Below are 22,168 nucleotides of genomic sequence, written 5' to 3'. Positions count from 1 at the left end.
TGTGCGACCGGTGCCACCGCACCGGGTGCTGACTCTTCAAGGGGGCGCCGTCCTTGGAAGTATTTTATAGCTTTAAAAGCACCTTCTGCTGCATTGCTAGCCTCTGGCAAGTCTCATACAGCAATTAACATGTCAAGATAACTAAAGTGTTTAATTTTCTTCCTGGAGAGTGAAGGAGTTTTGTCTAGTGGACGTTTTAACTCATTTTATGGTAGCACAGAGGGTTTATATGCCTGCTGCCATGAATGTGTACCATGCCGATCAGAAAGTGCATATATTTTAAATTGGTCAGTGCTTTTGACCGGGAGATCCTTTTGTTACTGGCAGTGTAGATGTTAAAATCCTAACAATGAACAGTGAGCTAATAACTGTCAAAGAGCTGCATACAAACTGCAAGATATAGATTAGAGCATTATAATTTTTCCTCTGTCTTCCATTATTCTATTGTTTCAAAAAGGGTTCATTTTGATAAGAATAAAAAATCTCTATTATTAAATGTAACGCCAAACCATGGTGTTATGTTTTAAATTCCGATTCTGTGCTTCTCCAGACCAAGCACTCTTAAACTAAAATGTCTACCAGTATGGATGACATGTGACTCCTACACCTTGTAGTCTTCTGGCTTATGTAACCTTTCCTATACACTGATTATCGCACCTATGATTGATTGTCTCTGTGTTGTGTGTGTGTGTGTGATGTAAAGTGCTCTGACACCCTACACTGGTATAGGAGTTGCCATACAACTAATTAAATACATGTGAGAGAGAGTGGTTATGGAGACTTGAGGGGGCACTGTGAAAGGGTGGTAGTGAGGGAGTCTGTGGGGGGCGCCAACAAACATTGTCGCACAGGGCGCCACCAGTGCTAAAGCTGGCCCTGTGTGCAGTGGTACCAGTTCCCTGGGGTGCATTGGGGCCTTCTGTAATCCAATTATTGTAGTATTACCATGAAGCCGGACCCATTTTACCTGCATGCATATGGGCTCACTGAACCCATACTTTGCCACTGAATTTCAGTGCTTGGTGCTCGACTTGCATGGCCAACTTGTAAGCACAGGGCAAATGTTTTTAAATGTGTTTTTGTTCGTTTTCTCTTGTCTTTTTCTTTTGCAGTTTTTGCAAGCTCACACTTATTTTAATCTATAAAATAGTTTACAAAATTTCAAATTAATGAAAGGTGCTTGACACTGAAAAACACCTCCAACTTGGTCTACACACCTTTGACAAAGTGAAATAGTGAATTCTCCTTGTTAACTGGTATCAATGTCTTTTTCGTTGGTGACTTTTATTGTGTAGACCTACACTCCATGCAAAGGCCATGAAGAAAATAGCCCACTTTCATACCGGAAAACCAAAATGTCTTCCTAATTTAGGGGTACCTGCCTGGTCAATGAGGGTATCGATGGCAAGGGACCAAATTTGTTGAAGGATAGCAGTTCTCAGTTTGATAGATCAGGTAAGAAATGGTTGTCTAAAATACTGTGGATCTGTAGAGGGAAGATGCAGTCACATCTGTTCTAGTTCCTTTAAAATGTCAGTCACGTGGCGGTTGATAGACAACACTATTAACTTTCGCACGGCCTCCTTGGTTTATCATTTTGTACAGCTGTGCCGCTATAGGTCAGTATGGGAAGAGACACTGCAGTAAATTGACGGGAATCTCAGAACCTTCTGTGTAGAAGAGGTCTTCAGTTGGCCTCCGTTGTCGTCACAGGTACCCTACCTGTAAAACTGAACATGGCTAGGGGCTGTGTGTTAAATAAGGGCATGAAATATATCCCATGTCTTCCCAATTGACCCTTTCCTTGCTACTCCTAGTTTTAGGGGTCAAGGAAACTGTGTTCTCTACGGAAAATAAAGATTTTCCATAAGAAACTTGCCCACTTTCTATGTCCTTTCCTGCAGCACATATGCATAGGGGCTTGGAGTTGTGCCAAGGGGTCAATCCTGGATGACGATTGAGGATTCAGTGGCAAACCGTATGTGATCACTTTTGCTACCCCGAGAATTGTGGTCCGTTGAAGTCCATAGTCGAAGGTGGTGTTAAAAAATCAGGACAGTTAATTAAAAACAAATGCCACGCCAACTGTTGGTGGGCAGTGCAAGGCTGAACTTGCAAGGCTTATGCACTGGCATCTTTAAAGAAGCGAGACTGCACTATTGATCAAGTTGAGAATAAGCTAAGCTCCTGCTTGAAGATTGGGACTTTCACTGAAATTGCGGGGTTTTAGAAAGGGTAGTTTGCCCTAATTCTCGCTAAACCATAATCGGCCTGCGGTTTTGGTATGCAGTCATGGCAAGGAGCCTGATTGTCTTTTTAGGACTAGACCAACTCTGGAAGGGTAACAGAGGTGCTTGTTTGGTAGTGTGAGTGTGGGAAGTTTGCTGTGGCTAGCAAGATGGCTGTGCGAGTTGCTTTCACCTCAAGACTGAATCAATATGGATGTTGACGGGATGTCACATAGGTGGCACTGATGGCCATAGCATTAAAGGGTGTGGCTGCTTTCCTGGAGGCCGCCAACCTCTTTGGTGTGGAGTAGAGGGGAAGGATAGTCTGTTTTATAAAGCAAAGCAAAGCAATTGGCCCAGAATTAAAAATCTGACTCTGTAGGAGTTTACAGTGGCAGCTCTGATTTAGGGGGAGGTGGTTAATTACAGCTGACATTATGAGTTGGTGAACCTTGAGTACGCTCTAGTTAGCACATTATCTAATTTCTAGTAAATACAAATTCGCATATGCAGTGTGACTGAATTGCTGCCTAGGGGGGGGACTTACCCCTCCCAAGATTAGCGTGGCCATGCCAACCAATTGTGAACACTGCAGAGCCTTCTGTGTGCCATCTTGGCAGTCTTTCTCCATCTCTCTCTCTTCCCTCGATGTCTCTTATCTACTGTATCTCCCCTCTCTCTGCCCTACATTCCGTGCAACCAGCAGTGCAGCAAACAAGGGGGGAGGGGATTCCTTCTCCACAATTAATTGTGCTAGAAATAGACTACAAGCTTGAATGTACAATTGTCTGTAAAACGTCCCATGCATTTCCAACAACCGTTACAGAAAGTGCTTCTTTTTCTGGCAGTCACTGCAGAGTGGGCGATGACTACGTGCAGATGAAGTCTACTGTACTGCTGTACCCGTCTGATCGGATTTGGTGCACGCTGTTTGACATAGCGAGGAAACCTACTCTTTTACTGCTGTCCCTCCTATCATCTCAATCCTGTATCTTTCTTGAGCTGCAAAATTGTAGAGCCCCTTGGAGGTTTTTTTGCTTCACTGTTCTATGTATACATTACCTTACTCGGAAGTTTGGTCTGTCCAAGCAGACGTCAGTTAGATAGCTGGAGGTAGACAATTGGAGATAACCAGAGGTAACGCATGCGACCCCTGACTTTTGTTGGGTACCACTGCTCGTGGTGAGGAGGTAATGAGAGAAACCAAACGTAATTACGGCTTTGCGAGAAGTTTATTTTCTGTTCCTGTTCATTCCCATGCCCATTCATCTGCAAACTGAGAGCTGATGGGGGGGGGGGGGGGGAGGCTGAAGGTAGAACATTGGGTCACTAATGTGACATCACTGGGATCGAAGAGGGTGTGATGCCGCTTCTGCTAACCCTGCCATTTTGGTAAATTGACGTTCAAGGACCGAACACATCTATTTGGTAGTTTCAGTAGATCTCCTCCGTTGCTGAATGACTCTGTAAATGTGCAGTCAGAAAAGGATCTATGGAAACTGCCTACGGTTCCTACATTGCTGAACATTTTTGTAGAAATTGCGATAATCTGCGGACTAATCATTCTTATACAAATACAATGCTGTCAGTCCAAGGTTAGTTTTTTGCCACTGTGTTGCTTTAATGGAAAGGCGTCATGATGCTGATGCGCTTATTAAGAAAGATGGTTCCGCATCATGCTAATAATTCAAGAAATGTTTATTTATCTGTTTACTTAGAACAGATCACATCTCTGTTATGGAAGTGCTTTACAAAAGTAGAAGACGCGTGTAGTGCGACAGTGCAGTAGAGTTGACCACATTCTTTTAACCAAATTCAGCAAAAAAATGTATGAAGGGGGCAGGGTGATCTGTGACAGTCATTGTACTAAGTGTCAAGGTAGTTTTGATGAATTGTAGGAGTTTGATTCCTTAAGAAGAAGCATGAACAATGTAGGGGAAGACTCCAACCCGCACTCCAAAATCTGAGGATTTTTTTTTATCGTAAACGCATTTTTTTAGTTTATTTGGAAAGTTTGATTTCTTGCTTCAGCAATTTCACTCTGAAGCGAACTAGTTGATTGTAGGTGCTATAACCAATCACATCAATTCATGCTGGCTTTCCACACTCACCAGAACAGAGTGCGCTCGTGTGAAGGAAAGTGGTTGTCCTGACCTTGACAATGCGGGTAGTAGACCAGACCAGTATTCCATGACCAGCGCTAGGGACTCTGAATACAGTAAAACTCGATAAAGCACAACACTTTAATATTTTAAAACTATGCGGTAAAAATTGAGGTCATCTGGTAAAAAAGCAACTCAATCACAATAAACATGGTAAACAGCATTCTGATTAATTGTGGTTAATGGATATAAATACTATATATTTGTTTGCTCACTTAATTGTTTTGAACACCGAAACGTCCTGAACATTATCACAATCCCAATGAAGTTATTGTAATGAAGGAAGGGCTAAAACAATATTCACTAACATGTAATATTCTCAATAGTTAACCGTTCGGTATCCGGACACCGTAAAATAGAGGGTAGCACTCCACCTGGGGATATATGAGCCCATCATACCATCCTCTTTCTTGTGTTCCCTTTGATTTATATCAGTCCCTAGACTTCATATTGGAAACAAACAAGTGTTATACAGCAAGTGCTGTGTGCAAATCTCATTCTGTAACTCTACAACTAACAAAGAACCCGAACAGCATTTGTACCCCCACCTTTTCATACAGCACAACCCAAGATATCCCTGTTATCCAATCTGCAAAAAGCCCAACTGTGCAAACCTGCTGGTTCTTTTTATGCAATGTTCTGTCCTTGCTCAGAAGCACATGCTGGGCTCTCTTAGTCTGTTTGTGTGTGCGTCATTTGTTAACAATGGTGCCTCTTTTCTTAGAAAACTCCTTATAGTCGGCACATGAAGTAACTTGTGGAAGTGGAAATTTAAGCCTAAAATTTAAAATAGATACCCTAGCGCAGGGACTCTACCTAGCAGTTATGTTGCCAGTGGGATGGCCTGATCTATATATTCGAATGTCTTGCATTTCCAAGTGTGCCATTTTTAGCACTGCATTTTGAATAGTTGCTCTTGGTTTTAAGGTCCTGTCCTCCTTTCTTTTTTTTTTTTTGTAACACTTAATGATACTATGATTTTTGTGTAGAATGTGTGTAAGTTTGTTCCATTTAAAACCTCACTATCTACAAATCTGTCCAGATCCTAACTTTTTTTTATCTATATATTAAAAGGCACACCACTTTTCAGCTGAGAGTTCCATGTTTTTTACGGATACTCCTATGCCTCGAACACCCCGGTCTTCGCTTACTTTTTTTGTCCATTTCCATAATCTATTTTGCCAGTGCTGGAAACAACCTGACAATTGGCTCCATTTAGAGTGGGAGGGTATATTTGTAGTTTTGTTGTCGTAACAGTGGTCATGATGATATCGTTTGTCGCACTGTTCTTGGGGAAATGAGTGCTGGTCAGTTGAATTCACATGAACTTTTAAATGCTGCAATAAACTGCTTTCTTTGGTGTATTTTGTATATATTTTTTTTTTTTGCAACACAATTCATACTTTTCTTTCCTTCCCTCCTATAGCCAAGCGCTGAGCCCAACTTCGGCCTCCTGTTTGACATTGATGGCGTATTAGTTCGTGGCAAAACTCCTATACCAGCAGCAAGGAAGGCCTTTCAGAAGCTAGTGAATTCCCAGGGACATTTTTTGGTCCCTGTTGTATTTGTGACCAATGCTGGTAACTGTCTCCGCCAGTCAAAAGCAGATCAGCTGTCTCATATTCTGGGAGTGCCGGTGAGTAATTTGAGCTTGTTTTCACAGACTTTAACACTGTAAAACATTCAGTGTTTTGTGTGTAAGGCAGTGCAGGAGGGTTTGTGTTTTTTGATGGTGTAGCATGTATTTATATTTGCAAACGCAGCCTTTTGTGTATTTTTTTTTCTCTTCACTTTCTATGCATAGTTTTTTTTTAATCTTCAGTTTTACCACTGTGAAATTGGGGAGTAAGAATGTAAGGCAGGTGGAGTGTGACTTTGTTGGGGATAATTTATGGGGTTTTGTGGGGCAAGAGATGGTGGATTCCTGGTGTAGTGTAGGATGGTTTAACAATAGAAAGATAAAAGTTGTCTGGTGGAGTCTGTGTGGCAGGTTGACCATTGGCTTTCTGGATGACTGCTGGTGTATAGTGTGTGTTAGAGCAGAATAGTGGGCAGCACTACATAGGTTAACGGGTTGCTGCATTAATGGAAGGGTTGGTGAATAATTGACTGCTGCAAAGATAAATTGGTTAGATGAGTGCTCAATAGAGGTGGTGGCGGTGTCTTAACGCACAATGATGCACACACCCCGCGGAATGTGAAGAAAGGCCCCTAAGTCTCCCATATATCTCAGATATTCATTGCCTTGGGCTGACTAGGGGTCCCCTGAACCTTTGGGTGACCCCAGAAGAGTTGTGGGGGAAGTCGGTGTGCCAAAGAGGTCTGCATTATGCCCCTTGGTGTTGGTGGTACGGTGCAGCATGAATCTCTTAAGAACCTCCGAGGTGATAGGAGAAATGAAGGGGGTAGAAGTCGGGACATTTGGATGGCACTTACTTTAGCTGCTCTTTAATATGATTATCGCTTGTTGTAGAGTGCACATATTCAGTAGAATTGCCTCTGATGGGGAATTTTTGTACTTCTGGAAGGTGCTTGGTTGAGCATTTACAGATACTCAAATCTTACTGGAATGCAGTATTTCCTGATCAGCTGTTAACATACGTCAAACTAAAAAAATGTGCCTCTGCTAAAGCAACAAGACGCGCAAGTAGTCTTTTGAATGAAGAGCTGGTCCAATTGATTCTGGAATAGGGCGTCCGACCTTTCACAACAAGTACACGCAAGGCCGGAGAGCCCTGCAGGTTCGCCTACTCCTTAAATGTTCACTTTGGTTAAAATCTGATTCTGGACTATATTGGTTTGTTTTACTCTCCTCGCAGTGATTTCTGGGCTGACCAGTCTGAAATCAATGTAGGATACAGAGGGAAAGGATCCATCTGCTTAGTCCCTGTGCTCGGGTGCCCATGTAGCAAAGCCAAAAAGACTGGCTAAAGATTAACGCTTGAAGTCTTAGCAGCCATGCCAAGGACTGTGTGAACTTTGATGGTGACACACCTTCTACTAGCGAATGTTTGTTACATGGTGAGAGGATTTTCACTGCTGTGTTGGAAGTATGCTTCCGTGCTCTTAAATGGCTATTATTGGCACTAAATAAATGACCTAAATTAACGCAAGTGCATAGACACAATTCAGATGGCATAGTACAAAGGAAATCACCAAGCATGTTAAAAGATGGAATTATCATTCATTGCTACTGTCATGCTATCTTGAATGTAAGGTACATAATGACTGCACCAAACCGTTGAATGACCTAACCCCTTGGAGAAGCTGTTATGCCCTAGGGTTCAGTGGGAAAGTTGGTGGTTTAAAATTAAGCAGAGAATGGTATAGTTCCTGGGTTTTGTAGTTGCAAGTCGAGGCAATAACTATTAGGTGTTATTCTTTAACAGTTTTCTTAACAATCTAACCCTTTAGCATTAAACTAACAATCGAATAAAAGAGGAAATCAAACAAAATCTTTTGAATAGTGTGCCATTTCTCCACACATATACACACACTATCCAGCACCGTCGTAGGTGATGGGGCCACCACATTAAGAAGGGCCTTAAAGAACTAACCCAACAATTCCCCTATATAGTGTAGCATAAAATGTTTTATGGTACAATTTCAAGTGGAAGAGTTTTCCTTGTCTTGTGCCATCCTACCCTTCACCAAACGCAAACTTATGGCCTGGTATAAAATGAGATAATGGATGCAAATCCCTATCTGCAAGTGAGTTCCTCGTATGTGTGGAACCCAAATGCCTATGTTCTGGTAACTGACTGTCAAGTTCAGGAAGTCCATTAACACTTACCTATCTGTTTTACACCATTGCCTGTAAAATGCCCTTCCTGAAGTGGCACCATGCGGCACTCTCTGAGACCCTTTAAACTCAACACTAGGTGGCCCTGGAAGGAAATTGGACATGTTTGCACCTATACACTCTCCAGAGGTATAGCACGGTTGTCTTTTTTTTTTTCAATTGCTCTTTCCCTCTGCCAAATGTTCCCACACTGTATGCTCTCCCTGTATGGTGAAAAGCTTCTCTAGTCTTCTGTGCATATAACGTTTGTGTCGGTGTTTAGTGTGTGCCACTTGTGAGTTGGTGGAGAAGATGAAGCGAGGCTGATGCTAGTTGATGTAGTAAGATACCTGGTTGAAAGATGGTCTAATAATACTTGCTCTATGGGCCTCAGTTTTTTACAAGTGACAACAAGGATGGGGTTTTCCAATGACACTAGCCCCAGCTAATTAGTTACTGTGCTCCATATGTCAATTCTTGGACCGAATGACAGTAAGAACACACTTGACCATTAAGAGTCTTAGCAGGAGGGCATCCATAATACATGAATTTTTTGACCAGATAGCGTCCTCTCTCCTGCCAGCAACTACCCACTCTTCTGAGATACTGCTAAAGAATTAGTTCACAGCTTCATGGATTGTCACCTACCTCCCACAGAGCTCAATTGTACTCAATACTTCTAGAGTATCTCTTAGAAGTGAAATTCGTTTCAGGATGGATTACCAATCCGGTTGACTGTCCTATCTGCCTGTGCCTGGCCCAAGTGAGAAAACATGCCAGAGAAGTTGACATTGAGGCAACAATCCATGAAGCTGTAAACCAATCCATTTGAAGTATCTTAGAAGAGAAAAGAGATGATGCACTAAGTCTGGTCTAACAATTCGTGTCTAAATGAGGGCCTCCGACTAAGACACGGCATGATCATTCATGCTCTTCTTATTACATAGCAGAATAACTCCGTTTAGTGGGAAACCTTGCTGTCAGAAATAACAAATATATACCACCTGATGGTACGAGACCTGTCATTTTGAAAAGTTGCACATAGGGGTGTTCGCTTTTGAGAGTATCTGCGTTCTGTTAGGCACTTGGATTAGACTATGCTATGCATTTTATTTTTTGGTTGACAATATTTAGCAAGGAAGGCTTTCGTCAAACCTTGGTCATTGGTAATGATGCAGATAGTTTCGGAGTACATGAAGGAGTTTCTTTAAAAAATAATGTTACTTCTGCCTTGTTAGATCCTCGGTGTACTGGCCAAGGTAAAGGTTTTAATCGATATCTTGGAGACAGCATCTAACTTGCTCTGCACTTATGGTACAACGCAACCAAAGGGTAATGTGGGCACTCAGGCTATTATGTGACAGAAGCCAGTCAATTTCTTCTTCTCAGGTGAAGATATCCTTGCCACAAGTGTGCCATGGTGGTTAAGGAAGCAATAGACAGAAACCGATTTGACCCACCTGTGGTCTCTAGGAACATGAAAAGAGCAAAAAAACACCTACACAAATAAATGCCTCCCAAAAGGCGGTATGATTAGCAACAAAATATGCAGATCACTAGATTCAATAGGAGGCACTTGGTCAAAATCTAATTACCAGGGCGTATTGACAAATTAAGTTCAGAACTCTTGCCATGTTCGAGTAAGCAATGTAAACCAAGGCAGTGTAGTGACAAAGCATGATAGGTATTGGAACATGAAGACCGCTTTGGCTGGGTCGCCACCCTCTCTTTTTAATTTTTTTAAAAAATACTAACTCCATTCACTATACTTACATGAGCTTTTAGTCAGCCCCCTCTACATCCATTGGTGTATTCAGGTGTTCATTTTTTGCTTCTGGGTACCACAGCTTGGAGCATAGGGACCCAGTTCAGTCACTGGCTCTCTTCCCTTTGACTGATTGCATTTTGTTTGGCACATGCAGATCCACCTAAAAAGTAGCCCATTTTAATGCCATGGGTGTGAGGGGTTAACACTTTTTTTTTCTTTTATTTCATGTGTTTATTTTTGTGTTGGGTTATTTTTTTAGGTTTCATTTTTTAATACACATGCAAGTCACATTCAGATTATAGCTATTTTAATGCTGCAGCTACTGCTTAATTAGAATTGCTAATTAGCAAACCCGGATACTCCTTGTTTGGCTCTGTGCACTACATTAAAATGCAGATTTAGTCCCAAAAATGTCCCCGGTTACCTGTTCAACTTCTGGCTTTTTTTCAATTAAAACTGCAGTCTCCAAGCCTCCTTTCTCCCATGCTGCTATGATTATGATTATGCTGATGTGTTAAATACGCTGGTGATCGCTTTAAAAGGATCACTTCTAGGAAGCACTGGATGTGCTCTTTCTGTTTTTGGCAACCTGAACACGTAGAGCCTCATTCGGGTGGCCTCCTAATTCTGATGGAGGCGGCAACCGATCGGTGGAATTGCTGCAGATCTCTTAACTTTCACCTGGAGAAATTGGCTACTGCGTGAACTGGATCCACGCGGGATTTTTAGTAACGCCACTGACTATGTGAAAAGGGCTTATGTACATTTATCTTGCAAGCTATCCAGCAATCTGGTATGGATCTGGCCCAGCTGCCACCATGCCCTCCTACCTACGTGAGACACCCTTTGAGCAAGGGATCTCATTATGACTTTATTTACCTAAGGGTTTGTTTGCTAAAAAAAAAAAGGTAAATGTTTGCACTGCTAGTGAATGAATACTACAATCTATTTTAGATGCAATCGATTTTTAAAGAGAGAGAGCTAGAGAGAGAGTTAGTTCATGAAGCTTAAGCTCCTTCCTGAAAAGTTTCGGCGGGGCCAAGCAAGAAGGCGATTTCCAAAACAAATTTTTCCCCATTTATTTTTCCATGGAAAATTGAACAGTGATATGGCAAAACCCACAGATTTACACCAAATTTGTCAGAGATAGATTTTGGTGCAGAAAGCGTGCTTTTTGTGTAAATCTGTTCAGTAGTTTAAAAAAAAAAAATAAGGTTAAAAACGTAGTATTTGTCACGCCGCGGAGGATCTGCGGAGCCAACAGATCTGAAGATAAGAGCTGATTGGCTGCCACCACATGAAGACTTGGCAGCGGCTATCATCAACATACTTTATTCGGTTATTAAAACCATAAAAGCTTGCACATAAATAAAATACAGTATTAAAAGCATTTGTAAAATACATTCAATAAAAGATAAAATGCAGTAGTAAATTACCATTAAAAAGCTCCTACAGCACATAAGACACCTCTTTCTACATCTAAGAGCGCCTGTCAAAAAAACTAGCAACATTAAAACAGATTAAGGGGCTCAAGAGCATCTGAAGGAAAATTGGGCCTGGTCTTACTTGGCGAAAACCTTTTTCCTCGAACAAGGGTAGCATATAACAATGTCGCAGTGAGCAGTAGTGAACACAAAACATCACAAAGCGCAAGGTATCTTGAGGCAAAGAATTGTCATAGGTACATGAGCCCGAGTCTTCCACTCTGTGCCTCCCCTAATGCTCCGAAAGTAACCAGTGCAAAAGGGCTCGTCTTAATCGTATTAAAAGAAAGCAGTGGAGGTATTATGATCACCGTCAAGTAAAGCTCTACAGCAGGACACCCTTTTCGAAGAATATACCAGTGACGGCTCCTCCGCAATGGCGGAGGAGCATCACTCCACTGCCTGGCTCAGAGCCAGCAAATGTACAATAAAACAATGCTCTTGCATTGTTTTATCTTACATTTGCCGGCTCTGCCTGCGGCGGTGGGGCTTAGGCATGGGAGAAGGAGTGCTACGTGCATTCCACTCTCGAAGTGCGCATATGTGTTTTGGCCGGCCGTCTCAGGCCGACTAAAACACACATGACAATTAGGGTTTCTCCAGCCCAGCTGCATTGAGCCGCTGGGCTGAAAAGCCCATAGACTCCCTGCTCTGAGCAGGGTGTCATCCCTGCCTGCTCATACCAATCCTCGTGCTGCTCTGCAGCACGGGGATTGGATGGGAGTCTGGGGCCCAGGGGCTGCTGGGACCCAGGAATAGGAGAGGTGGCGAACTCAACCCTGCCGCGGCGGCAAAAGGTACGTTTTTTTTTTCTTCTTTCTATTTTTTTAAAATATTATGTTCGAGGCATGTGGGCTGCTGAATTCATATCTGTGCATAGATCGCCGCCTAGTGTTGGGTCCGGATGTTTGCACGTTGTTGTCCTGGAAGAGTCTTCGAAGTATCCTTGGATAGGTGACTCCTCCCCTGGACTACAGTGCGCATGGGCATCCTCTCCATCCTCAGATTGTTTTTTTCCGCCATTGGGTTCGGATGTGCTATCTTAGCTCAAGTTAGGAAAATATTTTTTCGAGGCCAAAAGGCCTTTAGTTCGCGTCGGTACTGTTTATCGATCGGGTTTCGATAGAATTTGTTAGTTTACTAACTTTCAGCACCGACTGCTTTCGCATTTACCTGTCCCTCGACGACTTCGACGATGGAATCCAGGACGCCGTTCAAAAGGTGTCCGGTATGCAATGCGAAGTACCCACACATCGACGTCCATCCGGTGTGCAACAAATGCCTTTCGCCGGACCACGACGAATCAACATGCATGGCCTGTGCCCGGTTCCGCTCGAAGAAGACTCTGCGGAATCGACGAGCGGCGAGACTCGAGGCGCAGCACGCGGCACCGGCCCCGACAGACATCTTCGGCGAGGCCGAGGACGTCGAGGAATTGGAAGTCTTGCCCTCCAGTCCCGTTTCCGAACACGAACCCGGATCGGACGAGGAAGACGAGTCACTCTTCCACAGAGGTGAAGACGACACCGAGGTAGGAGACGACGAGGAGGCCTTCGGGGCCGAAGAAAGTAGCTCCAATGATGAACAAGGCCTACCTGTTCAAACCGTTCAAACACCAGTGCCACAGCCTATGGCTCCGGTCGAGGGATCGCCTTCGGGCCTTACCCGAGACCCATCCCGCAGTTCTTCGGCCCCGCCCTCGGGCCCGGCCTCGGACGTTCAGCGGCAGCCATTACTACATAAACAGGCTGGTTTCCCTATCACAAAACCGAAACCGAAAGCTGCTCAGGTTCCACCGAAACCGAAACTGAAAGTAGCGCTGGTCGGATCGAGGCCTTCGACGCCAGCGCACCGCGTCGGCACCGACCGCACCAAGAGGGACTTCGGTGCCGAACTTGAGGCGGGCGACGTTGGAGTCGACAAACGGAAAAAAGCCATCGGCACCGACAAACCTGCTCGGCTACCGGCACCGACGACACCAAGGGCCGTACCGCCTGCTGTGTCTCACATCGCTCCCTCGACGACACCTAAGCCTCAGGTATCGAAGACTTCCACGGTGATCTCTTCACCCCGACTCGATGACCCTCCGGCACCGAAAAAATCTACGGCCGCCTCTACGAGCCTGGCCGGTGCCAAAGCCTCGAAGGCGCCCCAAGTACGACCTGGTGTGACGCAAGGCAGCAAAACCACACCTGTCCTCCAGGACACGTCGGGCTCCGGTTCGGTCGGAGCTCCCGCAGCCTCTTCGGTGCCGACCAACATTACCTTCGGCTTGCCTCCGTCAACAATCCCAAAAATGTTCCAACTCAGGACACGGGTCACCCAACCTACGGTCACACCTGCTGAGACGTCTCCAGCACGTATCATCGACGCCGGCACTGGCAGAATGATTCTCCAGGACCGAAGGATAACTTCGGAGCCGCCATTGGACCCTTTCAGGATCCCACTAAAAAGGAAGTTGCCTGCAGAATCGGAACCTCTCCTTTATGAACCCTTCCATTCATCCTACCAGGATCCACACCGGTTCTCCCCCACACGCTCCGATACAGGCGCATTGGAGGACTACATGGCTGACCAAGTCCCCTACCATGTAGACACGGACCCTGATGACCAGCAGGACCCTGATCAAACTTGGGGCGACCCTGCAGACCCCAGTGCACCTCTCGATGCACAGGATCCACAACTCTATGGGGCAAAGACATCTCCTACGGAGGATACTGCAGCGTTCAATGCTCTTATCGAACGTGCTGCCAATAACCATGGGGTGCAGCTTCACTCTGATACCATCGAAGATGACTTTCTAATGGACACCTTTGCATCCTCAGAAAGACATGTAAAGACTCTGCCAATGTTGAAGGGGGTCCTCAAACCAGCCAAGGACATTTTCAAAGAACCCACCAGGGCACGAGTGATAAACCCCAGGATTGATAAAAAATACAGATCAGCACCTGGGGATCCTACTTACATCAGAGGACAATTACCACTCGACTCCATCGTCGTAGCGAATGCACGCAAGAGGGCACACTCGCAAACAACAGGTGACGCTCCTCCCCCGGACAAAGAGTCCAAGGTGTTAGAAACCTCTGGCAAGCGAGTTGCCGCCCAAGCTGCCAACATATGGCGCATAGCCAACACTCAGGCGCTCCTTGCTCGCTATGATAGAGCGCACTATGACACACTTGAGCAAATATTCCAACATCTCCCTGACCAGTTCAAGGAAGGCGCAGAAATGCTCATCAGAGAAGGACAGCTACTAACGAACGCTTCCATCAAATGCGCACTAGATGTTGCAGACACGGCTGCCAGAGCCATAAACACAAGCGTCATGTTGCGACGACATGCCTGGCTACGGATCTCAGGATTCAAGCCTGAGGTACAAAACAATATATTGAACCAGCCCGTCAACCCCGACTATTTATTCGGGCCAGAGGTTGACACCACCCTCGAAAAGATAAAAAAGGATACGGACACTGCAAAGTCCATGGGCGCACTACAAACTCAGTCCTTTCGGAGCGGCTCCTTTCGTCGCCCCGGAAACAAGGGAGCAGGTAGAGGACAGGGGTCACAACAAACATATAACAAAGGCAATACACAGACCACCTATGATAAAAACACCCGAGGTGGATATCGTGGCTCCAGCACAAAGGGCAGAGGACGCGGCTACGGCAACACCAGGTCCTCCCCCAAGAACAAGCAGTGACGCCCTCTCCCTTCCTCCCGACCACATAACACCTGTCGGGGGAAGGCTACAAAGGTTCCTGTCCACGTGGAATTCCATCACCACGGACAGGTGGGTCAAAGATATTATAAAATACGGTTACTGTCTGGAGTTAACCTCCACTCCACCCACAATACCACCAAGAAGCCGTCCTATGTCCTCAGAGCACTTAACGCTCTTACAGCAAGAAGTGCAAAGTATGCTTCTAAAAGGCGCTATAGAGGTCGTACCCATCCACGAGCAGGGTGCGGGAGTGTACTCCCTCTACTTCTTAATTCCAAAAAAGGACGGGTCGCTCAGACCTATATTGGACCTGAGACCCCTGAACCAGTACATTCTTTCAGAGCACTTTCATATGCTCACTCTACAGCGAGTCCTTCCGCTTCTCAAGCGGGGAGACTTCCTAGCCACACTGGACCTCAAGGATGCGTACTTTCACATACCCATCCACCCCTCACACAAAAAATACCTCAGGTTCACTGTTCAGGGGCAGCACTATCAGTTCAAAGTCCTTCCCTTCGGCGTGACAACAGCGCCCAGGGTTTTCACGAAGTGCCTCGCTACGGTGGCAGCACATCTACGGAGGCAGCATATACACGTCTACCCCTACCTAGACGACTGGCTCGTTCAAGCGAAGTCAGCCCAGCAATGTGCAAGCCACATGTCCCGCACCATTCACCTTCTTCACAGTCTGGGATTCTCACTGAATTATCCAAAGTCCCATCTCCAGCCCGCACACGTACAACAGTACCTAGGTGCGACTATAGACACTCTGGCGGCCACAGCTCAGCCAAATTTAGTGAGGATCGACAGCATACAACTGCTGATCTCCAAATTCAAACCCAATCACTCACTTCCAGCGCGAGTGTTCATGCAGTTGATAGGCATGATGGCCTCCTGCATCTTCATAGTCCCGCACGCGAGATTACATATGCGCCCACTTCAGGAGTGCCTAGCACGTCAGTGGAATCAGGCTCAAGGACAGTTAAAGGACCTAGTGTTGGTGAGCGGTCGGGCATACAACTCTCTGCATTGGTGGAATCCACAAAACCTTTGCAAGGGCCGACCGTTCCAAGAGCCTGTCCCACAAATAGTACTGACAGCGGACGCGTCTCTCCAGGGATGGGGAGCTCATGTACTCCACTACACAGTGCAAGGACTATGGACAACACAACAAAAGAAGTTGCACATCAACCTTCTGGAATTGATGGCAATCTTCCTAGCCATGAAGGCGTTCAAAGTACATCTATGCAACAAGGTCGTGTTGATCCGGACGGACAACATGACCGCAATGTACTACATACAGAAACAGGGAGGCACACACTCTCCACAGTTGTCTCATCTGGCTCAGAGCATGTGGAAGTGGGCCATTCAAAGGAACATGTTCCTCATGGCGGAACACCTCCCTGGCAAGGACAACCAGATGGCGGATCTGCTCAGCAGACACAGCCACCAAATGCACGAGTGGGAGTTACACCCATCAGTACTCCAACCGTACTTTCAGCAGTGGGGTCATCCGGAGATAGACCTATTCGCGACAAGCGAAAACGCAAAATGCCCAAGCTTCGCCGCCAGATTCCCACATCCGCAGTCGCAGGGCAATGCGATATGGATGAACTGGTCCGGCAGATTTGCGTACGCTTTTCCCCCAGCGCCATTGATACCGCTAGTGGCCCGCAAACTCCGACAACACTCCCTGACACTCGTCCTAGTTGCTCCCACGTGGGCACGCCAGCCGTGGTACACCACCTTCCTCGAACTTTCCGTGGTGCCGCATCAAAGGCTGCGGATCAAACCCGCGCATTTGACGCAGAACCATGGAGAGGTTCAGCACCCAGATCCGCAACAGCTGAATCTGGCGATCTGGCTCCTGAAGTCCTAGAGTTTGGCTATCTCAACCTGCCACCTGACTGTATGGACATCATCAAGGAGGCCAGGAGACCCACTACCAGAGCTTGCTATGCAGCCAAATGGAAAGGGTTCGTCATTTATTGCGGTAATAATGACATCAACCCGCTGGACGCATCCATCCAAAACATCATCTGTTATCTCTTACACCTATATCGATGCAATCTGGCGTACACCTCTATACGTGTCCATTTGACCGCAATATCAGCCTATCTGCAAACCAGGCAGCACCTCTCTCTATTCAGAGTGCCTGCCATCAAAGCATTCTTGGAGGGGCTCAAACGAGTCATTCCACCTAGTCACCCACCGGCTCCAATGTGGAACCTCAACTTGGTCCTCACACGCCTGATGGGTCCACCCTTTGAACCTCTACACTCATGCGAGATTCAATTCCTTACCTGGAAAGTGGCCTTCCTAGTAGCGATCACTTCCCTCAGAAGAGTTAGTGAACTCCAGGCACTAACCGTTCAAGAGCCATTTATTCAGGTTCACGCTAACAGGGTCGTACTACGTACCAACCCCAAGTTCATGCCCAAGGTAATATCACAGTTCCACATGAACCAGACTATTGAACTGCCCGTTTTCTTCCAAAACCCACAAACTGTTGCAGAAAGGGCACTACATACACTAGATGTACGGAGGGCCCTCATGTACTACATCGACAGGACTAAACCATTCAGGAAGACAAAACAACTGTTCGTTGCCTTTGCCCCACACCACAAAGGTAACGCCATCTCCAAAGCAGGGATAGCCAGATGGATAGTTAAGTGTATTCAAATCTGTTATCAAAAGGCAAAACGCACATTAACTATTCCACCACGAGCCCACTCAACACGTAAGTTGGGGGCTTCCATGGCCTTCCTAGGAAATATTCCCCTGCATGATATATGCAGAGCAGCCACATGGTCCACTACACACACATTTACAAAACACTATTGCGTAGATGTGCAGTCAAAACAGCAGGCAGCTGTAGGACAGGCTGTTCTCAAAACACTTTTTCAGACCGCTGCAGCTGGCACGGGTAGCCGCCGCTAATAGAGGGCACTGCTATGTATTCTATGCACAGATATGAATTCAGCAGCCCACATGCCTCGAACTGAATATGCTACTTACCAGTATGCATCTGTTCTTGGCATGTAGGGCTGCTGACATTCATATCGCCCTCCCTCCTCCCCGGCGCCTGTCGCAGCTGCAGCTCTCAGAATTACTGCAAGCATGGTCATCACTTTCTGTATCTACTCCATCACTGCCACAATGGCGAAAAACAATCTGAGGATGGAGAGGATGCCCATGCGCACTGTAGTCCAGGGGAGGAGTCACCTATCCAAGGATACTTCGAAGACTCTTCCAGGACAACAACGTGCAAACATCCGGACCCAACACTAGGCGGCGATCTATGCACAGATATGAATGTCAGCAGCCCTACATGCCAAGAACAGATGCATACTGGTAAGTAGCATATTCAATTCCCTTCTTTCCCACCTCGCAAGCACCGCCGCCTCACCACCCTTTGTTTATGGCAGCTGCTGCTGGAATATATATCCCTTTGCTGAGGATTTGGAGAGCTCTCCGTTTTCTCTGTTGGCACGTTCTGCCATTGAAAATGCTTCTTAATTGAGGGCATGTTCCTGGTTTTCCCTTTTGGATGCCCAAATAGGTCAGAGCGACCCAATTTCTCCATTGGGATCTTAATATATTTGAGCCAGGGAATAGTACTGCCCTTCTCCAGGAGAAGACCATCTTTAATGATTGCCTGGTTCAAACCCAACTCTGCGGTGGTTCAAACCCAACTCTGCGGTGGACCAGATCTTAATCCACCTTGTCGAACAGGAAAGAACCAATGTCACAGTAATGTACCCCATCCCCAGCTCTTCATGGGCTATAAAGGTAGCTACGGATTGCGGTATCTACAACAAGTTTAAACATTTATTTTAAACGCCTTATTACCCCATATATCATTCCCATAACCGGCAGTAGAGATACATTTCGCTTGGTATACTTTAACCAACACCTGTACAGGTATGGCCCCAAGTCTTTTTGACAAAATCAAACACTGCCGCTACTGCATGAGATTCTGTAATCCCTGTATAAATGGCAGTCTCTAATTTCTTTCCAGTCGCTGATTATAAGAAAAGACCTCAGAACTGAACTATAATAAGTTATTATTGCACTTTTACTTGATTTGCCATTCCGGTGAATTTTAAGTTGTATATGGCATTTTAAGGAACTGGGGAGAATTCCAAAACCAAATATTCACTTTTGCAGATATCAACAGCTCCTGCATGCACATCAAAACATAACAAGCATCTGCAAACCCAGTAGGTCTCACCTATGAAAGCTATTGGCTTTGGCAATGATTTGTAGCCATGCTGTCCTGCTCTGGGGCAGGCTCATGGACAATGGAGCGTGGTCGGGAGGAGCTGGGTAAAGCATACAGACATCAGAGGGTAGGCAGGTGGAATGTGGGGGAGGAACACCAAGGGGGAGGTGTACTCGAGGGAGACAGCTGGAAAACAGGCACACTCGTAGAATGCTTTTTAAAAAGTCACTTCTGAAAAAGTGAGCACTGTAAGGGTACAGTAATTTGTCCTTCCTCCAGGGGAGAGAAATACCCAAGAAGAAGGAAAGCTTGTGAAAGCTGATCAATTAGAAGCCAGCAAATGAGATCGATAATAAAGCCAACCAATGAGAAGCAATGGGCGGCTTCTAAACCCACTGTAAGGTAACAACATATCTCACAACTGAGATGAAACCTAAAAACATGCATTGACAAAGCCTATAGTTCTGGTTGTGGCTTCCATGCTTTGGGCTTTTTCGATGCTTGTTTTAGTTTGCCCTGGATGTTTTCAAATTTTAATTTTGGGGAAGTTTCTGGACCTTCACCACTCTAACACAAAAAGAATGGATAAAAGCAAAAATGTTTTATTTCCAAAAACACACATTGCTGTAGTAGTCCCTGACAAAGAAAGGAACTATATTGTGTGTGGATGTGCGCCTTGTGAAAGGGAAGAAGGCTGACTCATTACCCCCTATACTGTACAGCGTAGTGTGCTGAAGAAAAATGTGAATGATACAATAACAGACCAATGGATGGAGTGGGTTGGCTGAAAATAAGCATATTATACAGGATATCTTAGTAAAATCAAAAGGTCTTGGCTAAAACCAGACGTTGGGAAAATGCATAAATAGATTTATTCTCTACCCCTTGGATTCTCTCTTGAAGGCTTCTACAGTTCCCAATTGACTATGGGCTAGGGAACAGGTGAGGAAATGCGAAAGTTCCCAGGCTAAAAAGACTGTGTTACAGAAAAAATGTAAGTTACTCTACCACCAAATCAACATTGACATTCCCAGCAGCTATATTGTGGCAAATATAATGATAGTCAGTGGAAATAATTGTAAGGTAAAAACATTTTTGTGTTCTGAATGTCACTTTAGATGCAAATAACCTGTTTATTTCTCCAATCAGATCTCTCAGGACCAAGTCATGATGTCCCACAGTCCATTGCGGATGTTCAAAAGGTACCATGACAAATGTGTTCTGGTGTCCGGACAAGGCCCTCTTCTCGATATTGCCAAATAGTATCCTTTCATTCTTGATGGTGATAAGAGCTGTGCTCTTTTTTTCTCATTAATATGTTGTCCAGCTTGTTCCTGTTATCAGAGGGTAAACTTTGTGAATTTGGCTAGGTTTTCAGAATCCCTAACCTCTTAACTTCGAACGCGATTTTTTTTTTTTATGTACTATTTTGAGAAATTATGTTCATATTTTGAGTTTTTATGTTTTATACCAGAGTAAGTACCAGAAGTTTTAGTATTAAATTTGTTTTGTTTGTTGTAATTTATATAGCGCTAATCACCCAAGGTCTCTAAGCGCTTGTGGGCTATAGTTCTTTAACTGTAAATTCTCTTGGAGTTTTGCCAGGGCAGATGTGTCTTTAGAATCTTGGTGTGAAGGAATTGAGGAGTAGCTGACTTACAACACCATTGTGTTACCTCTTGCTACGGATCTCATTTGGATTTAGTCTTTACGTACTAATGACTAACATAAGGATTTAGTGGCTTTTTATTATATAGTGTAGCTGGGAAGTGGCTGTAGCTTTGTTGTGCCAGATTACTATGCAGCGTTGCCACTCGTTGATGGAGCTTAATCAATGCAATGCTGTTGCTTCTAATGCTGGCATACTGCACTCTCGCCAATGCTTTCCATCAGTATGTTGTTATGGGTAATGTGTTTAGTCTGACACAAGTTAACGATGGCACCGTTTGGGATTTATAGCGAGTGTCTAAGCCATCAAACAAGTATAGAGGTACATAAACCTAGGTCATGGATTTAGATCTCTCTATAGATCCGCTCTGGTTTGGAGCTTGCTGAAATTGTTGGTACCAAAGCTCTGGGATTTGTGAAGAGATCTGGCCTATCCATACTATTCAATGCATTTTGAATAATTGGACTCTAAGGCGGATGGGAGAAATAACTGAGGAAATAAAACAACAAAAATCAGTCTGTACAAAGATATCTGTTCATTTCCACAGACACCTACAAAAGTGTGTTCAACTTTAATTCAGCCAAAAATGTAGTTAATTTCTGTCCCGTTAGTTTTCTAAATTCTATATTCCCCCAAAACCTACGAAGAACGATTTTTCTGCAAGATACTCTAAAGTAAAGTTGCGTAAGTGATGGTGGCTACTGGCTTGGCTTTACAAACCTTCAAAGAGAGTGGCACGTTTTTCCACTTGTGGATTTTTTTTTAATTTTTTTAAATAACCTCATTTAATCGAGCGTCGCCTCCCTTGTGAACTGACTAGATCAACTTGGACATGAGTTAAAAGTCTAGACAGCAAAGCAAATTAACTCTTTCGGCCTCTATCCTGTCAATGTACATAGAGTTCTAAGCTTTAAGTTTTCAGGGCCAAGAGAAAAAACTGTTGTCTGGGCTGTTAGCTGTTTGGTGTTGCAAGGCATTTAGTAACTTTCTTCTTAGCATTAGAAGGGCACGCAAATGGAATATTCGACATTAATGAGAGTAAAGAACCTTCTCCTTATTTACCCCTGCTTCCCCAGAGCAGGCAAATTAATTATGCTTCCAAGGATAGACGATTTCTGTTCTGCCTGAAG

General features: G+C 44.9%; 1 protein-coding gene across 1 annotated transcript in view; it reads left to right on the top strand.

Moving 5' to 3' along the window:
- LOC146797681 (haloacid dehalogenase-like hydrolase domain-containing 5) overlaps nt 1–22,168 on the top strand; it is a 105,038-nt gene that overhangs the window by 17,885 nt on the left and 64,985 nt on the right. The window contains exons 2-3 of the mRNA XM_085624846.1: nt 5,817–6,026; nt 20,519–20,631. Coding sequence (XP_085480972.1) covers nt 5,817–6,026; nt 20,519–20,631 — 323 coding nt within the window. The remainder of the gene's footprint in view (nt 1–5,816; nt 6,027–20,518; nt 20,632–22,168) is intronic.

Source organism: Triturus cristatus, chromosome 9 (assembly GCF_964204655.1).
Source record: "Triturus cristatus chromosome 9, aTriCri1.1, whole genome shotgun sequence".
Taxonomy (NCBI): Eukaryota; Metazoa; Chordata; class Amphibia; order Caudata; family Salamandridae; genus Triturus; species Triturus cristatus.
The sequence above is the reverse complement of the archived record's forward strand: the minus strand, read 5'-3'. Positions and strand labels throughout refer to the sequence as shown.